Genomic DNA, 20,194 nt, shown 5'->3' with positions numbered 1-20,194 from the left:
GAGGTTTAGAGGTCAGAGATGAAGGTCAGGAGTCAGAGGTGAGAGGTGGGGGTCAGAGATGAAGGTCAGGGGTCAGAGGTTCAGTTTTTTCCTGATTCTAATCGTAACATAAGCTTTTCCTGTTTCTGTTGCAGAACATCCGGTGACAGTTCAGCAGCAACTGCAAAATAAATCCTCCGGGCCGGGAGAGACTCTGCGCCTGGAGTGTGAACTGTCTAAGGAAAGTTGTGATGTCACCTGGATGAAGGAGAACGAAGCTCTGCATCCGGGAAAGAAATACCAGATTATTTCTGAGGGGAAGAGACAGATCCTGCTCATCCAGAACTTCTCCGCTGAGGACCAAGCAACCTTCTCCTGTGTCACCTCATCGGGCGATCAGACTTCTGCCACCGTGTCTTTGGGACGTAAGTCGCCGTTTTTACTTTCTCGGTTTCTTTGAGACTTGTGGATGAGTAAATTTCTTGGCTGTGAAATGGAAAAGATTCCTGTAATCACCTCAACATAAATCCACTGCTGCGGACATTCCACCCCCTACAAGTAACGTCTTCTCTATTTCCTTCCAGTACAAACCATCACGGAACCGGTAACTGTGCAAGAGGTTCTTGGTGTCGCCCATGAAAGAACGGATCATGTGGTTGAGGAAGAAGATAGCACACAGCCAAACCTACCCCCTGAAGCTGCCCAAGAAGGAGATCTCCATCTCTTATGGGAAGCGTTGGCCAAAAAGAGGAGAATGAGCAAGGAGCCCACGTTAGATTCCATCTCTGAGGTCCCAGAAGATGAAAAACTCAAGCGTAGAAAAGAGGCCGAGCGTCACGCAGACTTCTCAGGTTACACCTCTGAAGACGTGGCCAAGACAAGCGAGGCCGACTTCTCCCTCACAAGTTCTGATGACGAGTCACGGGCTGGAACGCCATCTCTGGTCTCGTATCTTAAAAAGGCGGGCCAGTCGACCATCACCTACGGAAGTAAGGTCCAGACAATATCTGCCAGCAAGTTCTTCAAGCACTTTGAAACCTCAAACATCACTGAGGTGAAGGAGGTCAAGAAAACCGAACTCATCCAAGAGCCTGATTTGTCAGAATTGTTTGATGATGACCCAGCAATGGACAAGGCGGCCGTCAAGATTCAGGCGGCGTTCAAGGGCTATAAAGCAAGAAAGGTGATAAAACAGCAGGAGTGTCCTGTATTTACCGAGACATTCAAAGACCTCTCTGTGGAGACGGGTGGAACCGTTCACCTTGAGTGTGTGGCCGTCAGCAAAAGTGACATCATAGCTCGATGGGTGAAGGACGGGAAGGAGCTTTCTGATGGTCGCCATTACCACATCGACAATTACCCTGATGGGACGTGCTCCCTAATTATCACCGCAGTGGAGCTTCAGGACACCGGCACATACACATGTGAAGCCTCCAGCAAATTTGGTGCAGTGTCTCATAGTGCAAAACTGGTGGTAGATGGTGGAGAACCAGACCTTCCCCAAAAGCCCATCCCCATCCCACCAAAACCCTCCACAGACAGTGAGACGGAAAGTTCCGGAAGTGACTTGGATGATGCGTTCCGGAAGGCAGGAAGAAGACTCCATAAAATCTTTAAGTCTAAGTCTTCCCTGGAAATGTCTGAAGAAGAGCTGTTTGTCAGCGCTGATGAGGGAGAACTACCCCCGATAGACCACCAAACCTACCGGGAAGACGACAAGTACATCTACATCAAGTTTGAAGTTATATCAGAAGCTTCAGTCGCTGCCCACAGGTTCCGGGAAATGTTCTCAGCCATGGGAATCCCTGTGAAAATCGATATATTAGACCAAGGTCCAAAGAAGATTGAGTTACGGATCATGAAAGTAGAAAAGGGACCCACAGAGCAACAACGGCTGGAAGCCAAGCAACAAATGACCTTACTGACGTCAGACACAGGTTAGAGAGATACAGTTACAGAAGCGGCACAATGTAATAATATTATATCAGTGACGTCAGTAACAGGGGGCGGGGCTGTGACAACCCCTCACACATGATATACAGGAGGGTTGTCAGTAGTAATAGATGAATAGCTGTTACTGTATATAAGATGTGTGGATCTCATGTTTGATCACAGTGTAATTATATTATATATCAGTGATGTCAGTAACAGGGGGCGGGGCTGTGACAACCTCTCACACATGATATACAGGCTGGTTGTCAGTAGTAATAGATGAATAGCTGTTACTGTATATAAGATGTGTGGATCTCATGTCTGATCACAATGTAATTATATTATATATCAGTGATGTCAGTAACAGGGGGCGGAGCTGTGACAACCTCTCACACATGATATACAGGCTGGTTGTCAGTAGTAATAGATGAATAGCTGTTACTGTATATAAGGTGTGTGGATCTCATGTCTGATCACATGTAATTATACTATATATCAGTGATGTCACTAACAGGGGGCGGGGCTGTGACAACCTCTCACACATGATATACAGGCTGGTTGTCAGTAGTAATAGATGAATAGCTGTTACTGTATATAAGATATGTGGATCTCATGTCTGATCACATGTAATTATATTATATATCAGTGATGTCAGTAACAGGGGCTGGGCTGTGACAACCTCTCACACATGATATACAGGCTGGTTGTCAGTAGTAATAGATGAATAGCTGTTACTGTATATAAGATGTGAGGATCTCATGTCTGATCACATGTAATTATATTATATATCAGTAATGTCAGTAACAGGGGGCGGAGCTGTGACAACCTCTCACACATGATATACAGGCTGGTTGTCAGTAGTAATAGATGAATAGCTGTTACTGTGTATAAGATGTGTGGATCTCATGTCTGATCACATGTAATTATATAATATATCAGTGATGTCAGTAACAGGGGGCGGGGCTGTGACAACCTCTCACACATGATATACTGGCTGGTTGTCAGTATTAATAGATGAATAGCTGTTACTGTATATAAGATGTGTGGATCTCATGTCTGATCACAATGTAATTATATTATATATCAGTGATGTCAGTAACAGGGGGCGGGGCTGTGACAACCTCTCACACAGGATATACAGGCTGGTTGTCAGTAGTAATAGATGAATAGCTGTTACTGTATATAAGATGTGTGGATCTCATGTCTGATCACAATGTAATTATATTATATGTCAGTGATGTCAGTAACAGGGGGCGGAGCTGTGACAACCTCTCACACATGATATACAGGCAGGTTGTCAGTAGTAATAGATGAATAGCTGTTACTGTATATAAGATGTGTGGATCTCATGTCTGATCACAATGTAATTATATTATATGTCAGTGATGTCAGTAACAGGGGGCGGAGCTGTGACAACCTCTCACACATGATATACAGGCAGGTTGTCAGTAGTAATAGATGAGTAGCTGTTACTGTATATAAGATGTGTGGATCTCATGTCTGATCACAGTGTAATTATATTATATATCAGTGATGTCAGTAACAGGGGGCGGGGCTGTGACAACCTCTCACACATGGTATACAGGCTGGTTGTCTGTAGTAATAGATGAATAGCTGTTACTGTATATAAGATGTGTGGATCTCATGTCTGATCACAATGTAATTATATTATATATCAGTGATGTCAGTAACAGGAGGCGGGGCTGTGACAACCTCTCACACATGATATACAGGCTGGTTGTCAGTAGTAATAGATGAATAGCTGTTACTGTATATAAGATGTGTGGATCTCATGTCTGATCACAATGTAATTATATTATATATCAGTGATGTCAGTAACAGGGGGCGGGGCTGTGACAACCTCTCACACATGGTATACAGGCTGGTTGTCAGTAGTAATAGATGAATAGCTGTTACTGTGTATAAGATGTGTGGATCTCATGTCTGATCACAATGTAATTATATTATATATCAGTGATGTCAGTAACAGGGGGCGGGGCTGTGACAACCTCTCACACATGATATACAGGCTGGTTGTCAGTAGTAATAGATGAATAGCTGTTACTGTGTATAAGATGTGTGGATCTCATGTCTGATCACAGTGTAATTATATTATATATCAGTGATGTCAGTAACAGGGGGCGGGGCTGTGACAACCTCTCACACATGATATACAGGCTGGTTGTCAGTAGTAATAGATGAATAGCTGTTACTGTATATAAGATGTGTGGATCTCATGTCTGAACACAGTGTAATTATATTATATATCAGTGATGTCAGTAACAGGGGGCGGGGCTGTGACAACCTCTCACACATGGTATACAGGCTGGTTGTCAGCAGTATTAGGTGGAGTAGCTGTTACTGTAGTGCACGGTGTGGGGCTCATCATACATTATACATATTAATATGGTCCCTCTGATTTCAGCTCCCCTCTTTATCACGGAGCTGCAGAACCAGGAGGTTCAGGACAATTATCCCGTCAGCTTTGATTGCGTTGTGATTGGGAAACCGATGCCGAACGTGCGCTGGTTCAAAGACGGGAAGGTGATCGAGGAAGACGACCATTATATGATCAACGAGGACCAGGAGGGTTGTCACCAGCTCATCATCACTACGGTGGTGCCCACTGACATGGGGGTCTATAGGTGTCTGGCGGAGAACAGGATGGGAGTGGCCTCAACCAAGGCGGAGCTGAGGGTGGACTGTGAGTGATATATGTGTATACCGACCTTCTCCGCTATCAGAAAGTGGGCAGGACGGAGGCTGGTGCTGCACTAAAACTACTCCACCTGCCCAAATTTAAAGAACAAGTATGGATGAGACGGGAGTGCTAGAGCATTGCTGGGGTACATATAGTGGGGTGACTAATGGGGTGCAGAGATTGGCAGTGTGTGATGGGCCGCTCTGCCACATAAGGGGGCAGCAGTGCTATAAATTGTATTTGATTTGTGGAGGGGCTGAGAATGTTTGCAGCTCCCCCTCTGAATACATCCAGTGACCTGCAGGGGGAGCTCTGTCACCACAATGTAGTGGATGAGTCCTGGCCTCAGAGCTGACACTCAGCTGCAGCGCTGTGATGGTGAAGAACGTGATGAGACCGGCAGCATTATATTATAACTTATTATAATCTGTTGTTTATCAGACTCTGTTCACATTTGCGTCGGGTGCTACGTTCAGAGCTTCGTGTCGTAGATTGCGTCAGACCTGACTAGAGGATTAGTGCTGAATCCATCGTTACTCTTCCGGGCACCCCGACAGAACCTGACAGAACCCATTATAAGTCATCGGGGTCGGTTGCGTGCCGGTGGTATCCGCCGTTATAAATAGAAGCCATGACGCAGATGTGAACACAGACGTATAGATGACCCTGATTGCCGGGACTCCAGTTCTTACTGCCGCTCTATCACAGCCGGATGTCCTCACATGATTGGTCACTTGTGGATATTTACCCTCCCCCGGTTCCTCATTGTCTAACGTGTCCCCTCCTGTGTTTTAGTGACCAGCACAGATTACGACACAGCGGAGGCCACCGAGACCTCGTCCTACTTCAGCGCCCAGGGATACGCATCCAGGTAACCATGGAACGATACATGAGAAGTGGCGCAGGGATGTACGGGCCGTCCATGGAGCTCAGTTATTGATGGGATTTTGTGCACTAGGTGGCGCTGTCTGCTCAGTACGACTGATTCCTCACACGTGACCAATTACCCAGTGACCGTAACCAGTGCGGTAGATCTACAATGCTCCATGCCTTATACTCTAATTCCATCCAGAGCTGCAGTCACGATTCTGCTGTTACATCATGTCTTTTACTCCAGTCACCTCTAGATCTTCACTTACAATTCTTCATTTATATCATGACTTATACTCCAGCCACTTCCAGAGCTGCAGTCATAACTCTGCCGTTACATCATATCTTATACTCCAGTCACCTCCAGAGCTGCACTCTTTATTTCAGTTCATTGTGGAACAGAAATGATAGTTACTGAGTGTTATATCAGGATGTGCTCAGGCCGGTGACCTCCTGTGGGGACATTCACAATAAATCTACAATATAAATCTTTCTTGACGCTATATTTTGCGTTTTCTCTGTATCTGCAGAGATCAGGAGAGTCTGGAGTCGGCCACGGAGCAGGAACAACTTCCGCAGATTCTGGAGGAGCTTCGAGATGTCCTGGTGGCCCCCGGGACCCCAATGGTCAGATTCCAGATCAAAGTGAAAGGTACAAACAATGTTGATGCTCCTTCTGCACAGAATTGTACCCAGGGCTCTGTACCTGCAGGAGGAGGATACCGGAGATCAGCGGCGCCGGAGCATGAATGTTCCTAATTGTTCTCCATCCTTCCCCTTCTACACTCTCCTCCTAATATAATAATAAAGATTAATAAACTATAATCCCGGCTACTGGTGACAGAAGTGATTAGTGACTCAGTATATTGGCTGCGGAGCTATGTGGGCCGTCATGTGGATGTAACTATTTCAACGACTTATAAAATCACACAGGACATTTTCTGTTTTAGGATTACCTCGCCCGCGAGTCTATTGGTTTAAGGATGGGCAGCCGATCCACTCCTCAGACAAGATACTGGTGACCAACAAGAGGAAGGTGCGCTCCCTGGAGATCCTCAATGTAACACGGGAGGACGCCGGCGAATATTCCACGTACATCAGTAACTCATCTGGATCTGCGTATTCTTCCGCCAGACTAACGGTGAAAGGTACAACCTGTTATCTGCACACCGGATATTATATATTATATTACATGTGTATAATATCAGCGGCAAGAACGTCTGGCGCTCTGGGGCACTAATATAATCAGTGAGTCAGTGAGTGGTCATGTCTGCTGTGTGTGGGCAGGTTATGTACATGGATTGATTGGTCATGTCTGCTCTGTGTGGGCAGGTTATGTACATGGATTGATTGGTCATGTCTGCTGTGTGTAGGCAGGTTATGTACATGGATTGAGTGGTCATGTCTGCTCTGTGTGGGCAGGTTATGTACATGGATTGATTGGTCATGTCTGTTCTGTGTGGGCAGGTTATGTACATGGATTGATTGGTCATGTCTGCTCTGTGTTGGCAGGTTATGTACATGGATTGATTGGTCATGTCTGCTCTGCGTGGGCAGGTTATGTACATGAATTGATTGGTCATGTCTGCTCTGTGTGGGCAGGTTATGTACATGGATTGAGTGGTCATGTCTGCTCTGTGTGGGCAGGTTATGTACGTGGATTGATTGGTCATGTCTGCTCTTTGTGGGCAGGTTATGTACATGGATTGATTGGTCATGTCTGCTGTGTGTTGGCAGGTTATGTACATGGATTGATTGGTCAAGTCTGCTCTGTGTGGGCAGGTTATGTACATGGATTGATTGGTCATGTCTGCTCTGTGTGGGCAGGTTATGTACATGGATTGAGTGGTCATGTCTGCTCTGTGTGGGCAGGTTATGTACATGGATTGATTGGTCATGTCTGCTCTGTGTGGGCAGGTTATATACATGGATTGAGTGGTCATGTCTGCTGTGTGTGGGCAGGTTATGTACATGGATTGATTGGTCATGTCTGCTCTGTGTGGGCAGGTTATGTACATGGATTGAGTGGTCATGTCTGCTCTGTGTGGGCAGGTTATGTACATGGATTGAGTGGTCATGTCTGCTCTGTGTGGGCAGGTTATGTACATGGATTGAGTGGTCATGTCTGCTCTGTGTGGGCAGGTTATGTACATGGATTGATTGGTCATGTCTGCTCTGTGTGGGCAGGTTATGTACATGGATTGATTGGTCATGTCTGCTGTGTGTTGGCAGGTTATGTACATGGATTGAGTGGTCATGTCTGCTCTGTGTGGGCAGGTTATGTACATGGATTGAGTGGTCATGTCTGCTCTGTGTGGGCAGGTTATGTACATGGATTGATTGGTCATGTCTGCTCTGTGTGGGCAGGTTATGTACATGGATTGATTGGTCATATCTGCTGTGTGTGGGCAGGTTATGTACATGGATTGATTGGTCATGTCTGCTGTGTGTTGGCAGGTTATGTACATGGATTGAGTGGTCATGTCTGCTCTGTGTGGGCAGGTTATGTACATGGATTGAGTGGTCATGTCTGCTGTGTGTTGGCAGGTTATGTACATGGATTATTGCTCATGTCTGCTCTGCGTGCGTAGGTTATGTACATGGATTGACAGGGGCGTAACTACAATTTATGTGGGCTCCATTGCAAAATGAAATGGGCCCCCACCACCAAGTGACAGGAAACTGGAAATGCAGCATTACTAGCAGTAATAGCAGGTATGGATAATAGCGCCATATATCAGAGGACCCACATAGCAGTGTCAGATAGCAGAAAGTAGAAAAAGATGGAAAAAAACAAAAAAGAAAATCAATCCATGTACATATCCCATCCATACACAGCAGACATTACCAATCAATCCATGTACATATTCCATCCATACACAGCAGACATTACCAATCAATCCATGTACATAGTCCATCCATACACAGCAGACATTACCAATCAATCCATGTATATATCCCATCCGTACAGCAAAGGCATTACCAATCAATCCATGTACATATTCCATCCATACACAGCAGACATTACCAATCAATCCATGTACATATCCCATCCATGCACAGCAGACATTACCAATCAATCCATGTACATATCCCATCCATGCACAGCAGACATTACCAATCAATCCATGTACATATTCCATCCATACACAGCAGACATCACCAACCAATCCATGTACATATCCCATCCATACACAGCAGACATTACCAATCAATCCATGTGCATATCCCATCCATACACAGCAGACATTACCAATCAATCCATGTACATATCCCATCCATGCACAGCAGACATTACTAATCAATCCATGTACATATCCCATCCATGCACAGCAGACATTACCAATCAATCCATGTACATATTCCATCCATACACAGCAGACATTACCAATCAATCCATGTACATATCCCATCCATACACAGCAGACATTACCAATCAATCCATGTATATATCCCATCCGTACAGCAAAGACATTACCAATCAATCCCTGTACTTATCCCATCCATACACAGCAGACATGGCTTATCAATCCACATGTGTATCCTAAATATGGATTGGCGTCCCAGTATTCCTTTATACAGAGAGGCTGCAGTTACTGGTATTTCTGGGAATCGCTGGGACAGATCGATCACCTTGTCAGGCCGCTGCAGTAACCTGTCCGCCCGGTATCTCTGTAGGTGGAGATGTGGAGATGTTTACCTGCGCTCTGTCAGTACTGCTACATGTGACATTCCTTGCTCACTAACAATAGGGCAAGACGTGCGTGGCCGGAGCGTAATGTCGGCGCTCTGCTGCCTACGCCACCTCTTCGTGTAATAGCGTCCTGTCTTCTGCGCTCGCTCCTCACGTCTCACATTTTATCATTTCATTCCAGGTCCAGGAGAACTGCAAAAAGAGAAATCTGCGGAGGAGGCCGGAGGTCAGTCATGTCTCTACATTATTGTGTCATACAGATAGCAGAGTCTGATGATTATCCAGGATCATCTGATGCCTCGTAATCACAGGCGATAACAGTGGAGCTCCCCCTCTGGGGGTGGCAGGAATAGCAACGTAGAAATCACTTGTGATCGGTGTGATTGTGATGTCCCGGCTGATTGCTGGTACTGGGGGGGGGACTGTAGGTAAATTCTCCCTGGTCGCTCCCTGACACTGATCATTATGATCTGTACCGCACTGCGGCATATGCTGCTGCTATATTAATAACGAATGATAATATTTTGGCGCAGCTTATTTTGGGTCTTCGTTGCGGTGACGTCATTGGCAGAGAAACCATAAAGGACGACGGTCATCATCCCTCATGTCTGTCTTACTCTGCAGATCTACAGAAGCCGATTCCTCCCATGTTCCTGGAGAGATTCACAAACAAGAAGGTGCTGAAGGGCTCGAGCATCACCTTATCCGTGAAAGTGGAAGGTAAAGTCGCGGCATCCACCAGAATATAGCATCTTAAAGGGAACCTCCATCTTTCTTCATCAGGCCGTTCTAAGTGTAGAATTCTGTGCTGAATAATCCCATAATATATCTTTACAGGGGGCAGAGCTTTATTTATCTACCTGTAGCCACCACTCTATGTAACTCTATGGTAGCTGTATATATCTGTATGTAGAGAGCTCCCTCTAGTGGTGGCTGCATGTAGAAGAATCGTATCATGTAACTCTATGAGAGCTGTATATATCTGTATGTAGTGAGCTCCCCCTGGTGGTGACTATATATATCTGTATGTAGTAAGCTCGGCCTAGTGGTGGCTGCAGGTAGTAGAATCTTATCATGTAACTCTATGGGAACTGTATATATCTGTATATAAAAAGTTCCCCCTGGTGGTGACAATATATCTGTCTACAGTGAGCTCCCCCTAGTGGTGGCTGTAGGTAGTATAATCTTATAATGTAACTCTATGGGAGCTGTACATATCTGTATGTAATGAGCTCCCCCTAGTGGTGGCTGTATATAGCTGTATGTAGTGAGCGCCCCCCTAATGGTGGCTGCAGGTAGTAGAATCTTATCATGTAACTCTATGGAATCTGTATATATCTGTATGTAGAGAACTCCCCCTGGTGGTGGTTACAGGCATCAGAATCTTATCATGTATTTCTATGGGAGCTGTGTATATCTGTATGTAATGAGCTCCTCTTAGTGGTGACTTGTTAGGAAAGTTTTAAATTTATGATTACTTTATTTAATGAAGACTAAAAATGTGTATGCAAGCTTATCTGTAAAAGCCTTGGCTGGCAAAATGTCTAATATGTCTAATATGTTTTATTGTTAAGATAACTGATATTATATATGAGGAGGGGGAGCTTAATTCTTCAAAAAGGAGATTAGAATTTCCAGATAGAGATTGAACTTCCACTTTGCTTTGTTTTTAGATGTCAAGTATGATATATAAGGCAATATGTATTGGAACTAGTCTGGACTTGTGTTTCTCATAATATGTATAAAAACTCTGTCATTCAGTGTAGCTGCAGACATTTGCCATATTGTCTCCTTATCGATAAGAATAAAAGCCAGCGCTTTTCACCTTATTCAGATGACTCCTTGAACTTCTTTGATAATAACAGAAAATTCTCCTGTCATTTTGGTTCTTCGAGCCGGAATCCAATACCTCCGGATCCTCGTTCTCTCAAAAGACTGTATACCGTGCATGGGGTGAGTTATTCAATGAACTCACTAAATCTAAAGTCCTCCGGCTGAATTGCCGTCAAACTGAGGCCAGTCAGACAGAGAGACGAGGTGGAGTGACGGATTCATAAGAATGTAGTAAGGAAAATCGAGGATTCGAGTTTTCATCTGAATAAAGGAAATATAATTTTGTTTATATGTTTTTATTATTTTTCATATTAAGATGTTATAAGGTTAGGTTTATAAAAACCTAAGGTGGATCTTAGATACTAAGACTGGGTCTTAGTTATAATAAGCACAGGTATTAATATAAAAACCTGAGAATACCGGTTCTTGAGGTTAAAAGTCCATAGCCTGTGTGAGAAGGCTACAGGTGATAAATAAGGCATCAGAATATTATCATGTAACTCTATGGGAGCTGTATATATATATATATATATATATATATATATGTTTGTAGTGAGCTCCTCCTAGTGGTGACTGCAGGCAGCCGAATCTTATCATGTAACTCTATGGGAACCGTATATATCTGTATGTAGAAAGTTCCCCCTGGTGGTGACTGCAGGTAGCAGAATGTTATCATGTAACTCTATGGGAGCTGTATATATCAGTATGTAGTGAGCTCCACCTAGTGGTGGCTGCAGACATCAGAATGTTATCATGTAACTCTATGGGAGCTGTCTATATATCTATATGTAGTGAGCTGCTCCTAGTGGTGACTGTTGGTAGCAGAATGTTATCATGTAACTCTATGGGAGCTGTAAATATCTGTATGTAGTGAGCTCCCCCTAGTGGTGGCTGCAGTAATATTAAACAAAATAGTAAGGATGCACTCCAAATCGTTGGTGCTATAGAGGTTCGGGTTGTACCCCACTAATAGAATTATAGAAAAACCTGTAAACACTCTAGAAACAAATGATTTCGTTGATTCCAAGGAAAGATAATTTATTTTTCATTCAATCCACATGGTTCAGTATATGTACAGAACAGAAAAGATTTTTATATTAAATGCAAGCGATAAATAGACGTTTCGGCCTAACCAAGGCCTTTCTCACATTCGCTGTAAGATAGAAACAAAAAATACAAAACATATATACATTTATATTGGACTAAGCAAAATACCAATATATATACATAAATACAAACATTCAAAATACAAAAGTCGTCCTATAAGAGAAATTAATGATCTACATGGTACTCTGTATAAGCAGTGAGATATATGCCATAAATTTGACCATTATAATGATAGTCTAATACATATAGAGATATGACTCCTTCACATAAAATATATATAGGTGTACGAATGGGATATGACCCAAAGAACATGCAACTATACAAGTTATAATACATAACATAAATATGGTAGATCAATTTGTGTGAAGGTTCAGATAGCACCAGATACGTGGAAGGGCGCCATGATACAGCGGCCAGCCGCTATCAGCACCACTAGCGCTCGTCAATTCAGTTGCCCAGCACGGCTCAGTGCCTGATGAAGGTCACCTAGACCGAAACGTCGCACTCTGTCACTGGCATTAGAAACAAAAACAAAATAAAAAAATACCCTTTTTTCTATATTGGTGTGCCGGATACTCTTTTATATAAATATGGTAGAGGCATCAAATAGGAGGGGTATTATAGAAATACCTCTCTAGACCATACCATAAAATACCGGTATGGAAATCAGTGGTGGATAGGAATAAAGTTATAAGAGAAGAAATGTAAATAGATAAATGAATAAAATAGATGATAGGTAGAGGATAAGAGAATGAACTGTATCAAGATACAAATTGATGTCATACCTGCATATAGTTCAGGTGTGGAGACACGTGAAGATCTATCACCCCTGTAGATAAGTGTCGTCTAATGTGAGGAAGACATGTAAATTGGTAAATGAGGTAAATGAATAATAAGAAAATAAGCTGTTGACGTTGTATCCAGATGAGAGATGACGTACCTGCATATAATTTTGTAGAGGTATAGTGTAATACTGGCGTCTACCAGACGCTCACGAGTGTGGGTGATCTCCCAGAGGCGTCTATCTTTAAGGCGCCCGTTTCGAAACCGGATATCCGGTAAATGGCACGCACGGAAGTGCCGGCGCATGCGCAGTGAGGGGGATAATATCCCTCGATGGAACGCAAGCTAACCCTGTTGTGATGACGCTCAGAGAGGATATAGCGACGGTATGTAAGGATCTAACGCTTCTTTATGTAAATGTGTCACAAAAAAATTCCTTATCACGGCATAAATAGTCATGGTTGTGGATGTGAGTGAGTTCTAAGCATAATGCATTATATAGAGGGACACGGATCAGAGATATAGTTTACAAAAAAAGCATCAGTATATAGTTATGTTTTAATATATGTCCATTGAAAATATATATTTTTAGTGTACTCTAGAATGGAGATAAAAGATATATATTCATTCATCGTATATATGTATTACAATATGAAAAGGACAATATAATGTAATGTACAATGTAATGAAAATCTATAATGAATTGTGTCAGTAAATAATGTCAGAAAAAAAAATAAAAGGTATAGAGAAATGTATAGAAAAAAATAATAAAAATAATATTAAATAAAGAAAAGGTAGGTGAACCGGTTTTATGGTACCTGTATCTGGTCGTCAGCTCTTTCTAGCGTGCCTGAGAAAGAAATAAATAGATAAATAAATGTATGACATTAATAACATTAATCGCTGTAATTGACAGAAGACAAAGGTATTATTAGCATAATAAATCGAACTCTCTGTTTAAACCTTTAGGTGTCAAGGTATCTAACGTATGGATCCAATAAGACTCCCGTTGTTTCAATAAGTGTATGTGATTGCCACCCCTCCTAGGTCGTAGGACCTGTTCTATGATTTGAAATCGCAGTTGGGAGATGTTATGATTGGATTTGATAAAATGATCGGGGAGTGGTAACCACGTTTTCTTGCATCTTAGGGTATGTTCACACGGCCTATTTACGGACGTAATTCGGGCGTTTTTGCCCCGAATTACGTCTGAAAATAGCGCCTCAATAGCGCTGACAAACATCTGCCCATTGAAAGCAATGGGCCGACGTTTGTCTGTTCACACGAGGCGTATATTTACGCGCCGCTGTCAAATGACGGCGCGTAAATAGACGCCCGCGTAGAAGAAGTGACCTGTCACTTCTTTGGTCGTAATTGGAGCCGCTATTCATTGACTCCAATGAATAGCAGCGCTAATTACGGCCGTAATTGACGCGGCGTTCAAGCGCCTGCACATGCCGGTACGGCTGAAATTACGGGGATGTTTTCAGGCTGAAACATCCCCGTAATTTCAGCCGTTACGGACCCCCGCCGTGTGAACATACCCTTATTGTGGATTTGTGGCTCGATATTCGATCTCTAATATGTTGGGTTGTTTCACCAACATAAGTCAAGCCACACGGGCATTTGATCAAGTAAACAACAAAATTTGAGTCGCATGTGAAAAAACCTTTAGCCGGGAAGGTTTTATTAGTGTGGGGGTGTTGGAACGTGTCCCCCTTAATAATGTTAGAACAGCACGAACAGTGTAAGCACGGAAATGTGCCATTACGTCTTGTCTGTAGGAAGGTTTGTCTCGGTACTTTCGAAAGGCTGCCAATGTCAGCTCTAATAACACGGTCACGAACATTAGGGGGCCTCTTTGAACACATCATTACTGGATTCCTAAACTCTTCGATCTCAGGTTAGGCGGTATGTAATACCGACCAATGTCTACGTACGCTCTGTAGTAGTTTCGGTATTAGAGGATGGTATGTCAATATTAATGGTAACCTAGCTTGTTTTGGTCTTCTCACTATAGTCTCATGATTGGTCCCTGTAAATCTATCCAGTTCCTTCGACAGAAGTGATTTGGGATAACCACTCTGTTCAAATTTACTGGACATATTCTGTAATCTCATTTTTTTAGTGTCCACATCTGACACAATCCTAGATACTCGCATGAATTGAGAACGTGGTAAGGAACAAAGTGTGTTCCTAGGATGGTTACTGCTATAGTGTAATAAGCTGTTTCTATCTGTGGGTTTAGAATAGATGTCTGAAGTAAGAGATCCCACCCCATCTAGTACAATGATAGTGTCCAAAAATGAGATCCTTTCTTTACTGAAGTTAAGAGTAAATTTTAGTTTATCTCTTACTTGGTTGATGTGTTGGACAAAGTCGTTAAGTGATCCCACAGGGCCATCCCAAATGCAGAATATATCGTCTATGTATCTGAACCAGCACAGGGCATGCTGTATAAAGAGAAGATTGTTATAGATATATTCCTCTTAAAATAGAGCCATATATGCATTGGCATAGGGTGGGGCTACGTTCGAACCCATGGCTGTTCCGCATGTTTGAACATAGAATACGTCTCCAAATAGAAAAAAAAATTTGTGCAGAATTACTGTGAGTAGCTCAAGGCATAGCGATATTGAATCGGGAGACATAGTAGTAGATTCAAGAAGACGAGTAACAGCTTGAATACCCTTGTGATGAGTAATAGAGGTATATAGGCTAGTGACGTCGAGGGTGACCAAGATACAATTATGTCCAATCCTAGGGAGATCACTAATTTTTTTAAAGAAAATGTTCCGTGTCCAAGATAAAAGAGGGTTTGGTCTTAATCAGAGGGGTAAGGATTTTTTCTAAGAAAATAGAAAGGGGGGAAAGGATAGAATCTGTCGCGGCTACTATAGGTCTACCAGGTGGATGTTGTAAAGATTTATGAATCTTAGGTAGAATATAAAACACTGGGTGGGGATTCTGTAAGAATTTAAAGGTTTTGTCATCGATTGTCCCCCGGTCTTTGTATTCTTGAGAGATACTAGCAATGTTAATACGAATATTGGACGTCGGGTCGCCATCAATTCTATTGTATGTCTTAGTATCTGATAACTGTCTCTCTACTTCTAAAATGTAATCTTTTTTATCCCAAACTACCACAGCTCCTCCCTTATCCGCAGGTTTGATAATTATGTCCTTGTTGTTACTCAAAGCTAATAAAGCTACCGACTCAAATTTTGACAAGTTATTTTTATGTGGATAGAAACCCATCCTATATCTAGTCAGAAGAGTTTGTGTGTCCCTTTTAATTAGCTCAATTACCGCCTCTGTGGCGTGATATGATCTTGGGGGACAAAAATTACTGCGGTTAAATAAACCCAATGGTTCGATTGATAGTGGTGTCTGGGTTACAGTAGAGATAGGTGGACCAGTAACATCGACCGAAATTCCAAAATGGGTCTTAAGTCTCAAAGATCTATACATGTCTTCCTCACATTAGACGACACTTATCTACAGGGGTGATAGATCTTCACGTGTCTCCACACCTGAACTATATGCAGGTATGACATCAATTTGTATCTTGATACAGTTCATTCTCTTATCCTCTACCTATCATTTATTTTATTCATTTATCTATTTACATTTCTTCTCTTATAACTTTATTCCTATCCACCACTGATTTCCATACCGGTATTTTATGGTATGGTCTAGAGAGGTATTTCTATAATACCCCTCCTATTTGATGCCTCTACCATATTTATGTTATGTATTATAACTTGTATAGTTGCATGTTCTTTGGGTGATATCCCATTCGTACACCTATATATATTTTATGTGAAGGAATCATATCTCTATATGTATTAGACTATCATTATTATGGTCAAATTTATGGCATATATCTCACTGCTTATAAAGAGTACCATGTAGATCATTAATTTCTCTTATAGGACGACTTTTGTATTTTGAATGTTTGTATTTATGTATATATATTGGTATTTTGCTTAGTCCAATATAAATTGATATATGTTTTGTATTTTTTGTTTCTATCTTACTGCGAATGTGAGAAAGGCCTTGGTTAGGCCGAAACGTCTATTTATCGCTTGCATTTAATATAAAAATCTTTTCTGTTCTGTACATATACTGAACCATGTGGATTGAATGAAAAATAAATTATCTTTCCTTGGAATCAACGAAATCATTTGTTTCTAGAGTGCTTACAGGTTTTTCTATAATTCTATTAGTGGTGGCTGCAGGCATCAGAATGTTATCATGTAACTCTATAGGAGCTGTATATATCTGTATGTAGTGAGCTCCCGCTAGTGGTGACTGCAGGCAGCAGAATCTCATTATGTAACTCTATGGGAGCTGTATATATCTGTATGTAGTGAACTCCCCCTAGTTGTGGCTGCAGGCATCAGAATGTTATCATGTAACTCTATAGGAGCTGTACATATCTGTATGTAGTGAGCTCCCGCTAGTAGTGACTGCAGGCAGCAGAATCTCATAATGTAACTCTATGGGAGCTGTATATATCTGTATGTAGTGAGCTCCCCCTAGTGGTGGCTGCAGGCAGCAGAATGTTATCATGTAACTCTATAGGAGCTGTATATATCTGTATGTAGTGAGCTCCCGTTAGTGGTGACTGCAGGCAGCAGAATCTCATTATGTAACTCTATGGGAGCTGTATATATCTGTATGTAGTGAGCTCCCGCTAGTGGTGACTGCAGGCAGCAGAATCTCATAATGTAACTCTATGGGAGCTGTATATATCTGTATGTAGTGAGTTCCCCCTAGTGGTGGCTGCAGGCAGCAGAATGTTATGTAACTCTATGGGAGCTATATATATCTGTATGTAGTGATCTCATCCTAGTGGTGGCTGCAGGCTGTAGAATGTTATCATGTATCTCTATGGGAGCTCTATATATCTGTATGTAGTGATCTCATCCTAGTGGTGACTGCAGGCAGCAGAATGTTGTCATGTAACTCTATGGGAACCGTATATATCTGTATGTAGAAAGTTCCCCCTGGTGGTGACTGCAGGTAGCAGAATGTTATCATGTAACTCTATGGGAGCTATATATATCTGTATGTAGTGATCTCATCCTAGTGGTGGCTGCAGGCTATAGAATGTTATCATGTAACTCTATGGGAGCTGTATATATCTGTATGTAGTGAGCTCCCCCTAGTGGTAAATGCAGGCAGCAGAATGTTATGATGTAACTCTATGGGATCTGTATATATCTGTATGTAGAGCACTCCCCCTGGTGGTGGCTACAGACATCAGAATCTTATCATGTATCTCTATGGGAGCTGTGTATATCTGTATGTAATGAGCTCCTCCTAGTGGTGACTTGTTAGGAAAGTTTTAAATGTATGATTACTTTATTTAATGAAGACTAAAAATGTGTATGCAAGCTTATCTGTAAAAGCCTTGGCTGGCAAAATGTCTAATATGTTTTATTGTTAAGATAACTGATATTATATATGAGGAGGGGGAGCTTAATTCCTCAAAAAGGAGATTAGAATTTCCAGACAGAGATTGAACTTCCACTTTGCTTTGTTTTTAGATGTCAAGTATGATATATAAGGCAATATGTATTGGAACTAGTCTGGACTTGTGTTTCTCATAATATGTATAAAAACTCTGTCATTCAGTGTAGCTGCAGACATTTGCCATATTGTCTCCTTATCGATAAGAATAAAAGCCAGCGCTTTTCACCTTATTCAGATGACTCCTTGAACTTCTTTGATAATAACAGAAAATTCTCCTGTCATTTTGGTTCTTCGAGCCGGAATCCAATACCTCCGGATCCTCGTTCTCTCAAAAGACTGTATACCGTGCATGGGGTGAGTTATTCAATGAACTCACTAAATCTAAAGTCCTCCGGCTGAATTGCCGTCAAACTGAGGCCAGTCAGACAGAGAGACGAGGTGGAGTGACGGATTCTAAAGAATGTAGTAAGGAAAATCGAGGATTCGAGTTTTCATCTGAATAAAGGAAATATAATTTTGTTTATATATGTTTTTATTATTTTTCATATTTAGATGTTATAAGGTTAGGTTTATAAAAACCTAAGGTGGATCTTAGGTACTAAGACTGGGTCTTAGTTATATTAAGCACATGTATTAATATAAAAACCTGAGAATACCGGTTCTTGAGGTTAAAAGTCCATAGCCTGTGTGAGAAGGCTACAGGTGATAAATAAGGCATCAGAATATTATCATGTAACTCTATGGGAGCTGTATATATATATATATATATATCTGTATGTAGTGAGCTCCTCCTAGTGGTGACTGCAGGCAGCCGAATCTTATCATGTAACTCTATGGGAGCTGTATATATCTGTATGTAGAAAGTTCCCCCTGGTGGTGACTGCAGGTAGCAGAATGTTATCATGTAACTCTATGGGAGCTGTATATATCAGTATGTAGTGAGCTCCACCTAGTGGTGGCTGCAGGCATCAGAATGTTATCATGTAACTCTATGGGAGCTGTATATATATCTGTATGTAGTGAGCTGCTCCTAGTGGTGACTGCAGACAGCAGAATGTTATCATGTAACTCTATGGGAGCTGTATATATCTGTATGTAGAGAGCTCCCCCTAGTGGTGACTGTTGGTAGCAGAATGTTATCATGTAACTCTATGGGAGCTGTATATATCTGTATGTAGTGAGCTCCACTTAGTGGTGACTGCAGGCAGCAGAATCTCATAATGTAACTCTATGGGAGCTGTATATATCTGTATGTAGTGAGCTCCCCCTAGTTGTGGCTGCAGGTATCAGAATGTTATCATGTAACTCTATAGGAGCTGTACATATCTGTATGTAGTGAGCTCCCGCTAGTGGTGACTGCAGGCAGCAGAATCTCATAATGTAACTCTATGGGAGCTGTATATATCTGTATGTAGTGAGCTCCCCCTAGTGGTGGCTGCAGGCAGCAGAATGTTATGTAAGTCTATGGGAGCTGTATATATCTGTATGTAGTGATCTCATCCTAGTGGTGACTGCAGGCAGCAGAATGTTATCATGTAACTCTATGGGAGCTGTATATATCTGTATGTAGTGAACTCCCCTTAGTGGTAAATGCAGGCAGCAGAATGTTATGATGTAACTCTATGGGATCTGTATATATCTGTATGTAGCGAGCTCCCCCTAGTGGTAAATGCAGGCAGCAGAATGTTATGATGTAACTCTATGGGAGCTATATAAATCTGTATGTAGTGAGCTCCCTCTAGTGGTGGCTGCAGGCAATAGATTGTTATCATGTAACTCGATGGGAGCTGCATATATCTGTATGTAGTGAGCTC

General features: G+C 42.1%; 1 protein-coding gene across 1 annotated transcript in view; it reads left to right on the top strand.

Annotated features, from left to right (window-relative positions):
- OBSCN (obscurin, cytoskeletal calmodulin and titin-interacting RhoGEF) overlaps nucleotides 1-20,194 on the top strand; it is a 297,141-nt gene that overhangs the window by 233,983 nt on the left and 42,964 nt on the right. Inside the window, exons 59-66 of the mRNA XM_075847538.1 lie at nucleotides 135-404; nucleotides 564-1,916; nucleotides 4,337-4,615; nucleotides 5,408-5,483; nucleotides 6,013-6,134; nucleotides 6,433-6,630; nucleotides 9,358-9,402; nucleotides 9,801-9,896. Of these exons, the coding sequence (XP_075703653.1) occupies nucleotides 135-404; nucleotides 564-1,916; nucleotides 4,337-4,615; nucleotides 5,408-5,483; nucleotides 6,013-6,134; nucleotides 6,433-6,630; nucleotides 9,358-9,402; nucleotides 9,801-9,896 (2,439 nt within the window). The remainder of the gene's footprint in view (nucleotides 1-134; nucleotides 405-563; nucleotides 1,917-4,336; nucleotides 4,616-5,407; nucleotides 5,484-6,012; nucleotides 6,135-6,432; nucleotides 6,631-9,357; nucleotides 9,403-9,800; nucleotides 9,897-20,194) is intronic.

The sequence above is a fragment of the Rhinoderma darwinii genome, assembly GCF_050947455.1.
Source record: "Rhinoderma darwinii isolate aRhiDar2 chromosome 5 unlocalized genomic scaffold, aRhiDar2.hap1 SUPER_5_unloc_2, whole genome shotgun sequence".
Lineage (NCBI taxonomy): Eukaryota > Metazoa > Chordata > Amphibia > Anura > Rhinodermatidae > Rhinoderma > Rhinoderma darwinii.
The sequence above is the reverse complement of the archived record's forward strand: the minus strand, read 5'-3'. Positions and strand labels throughout refer to the sequence as shown.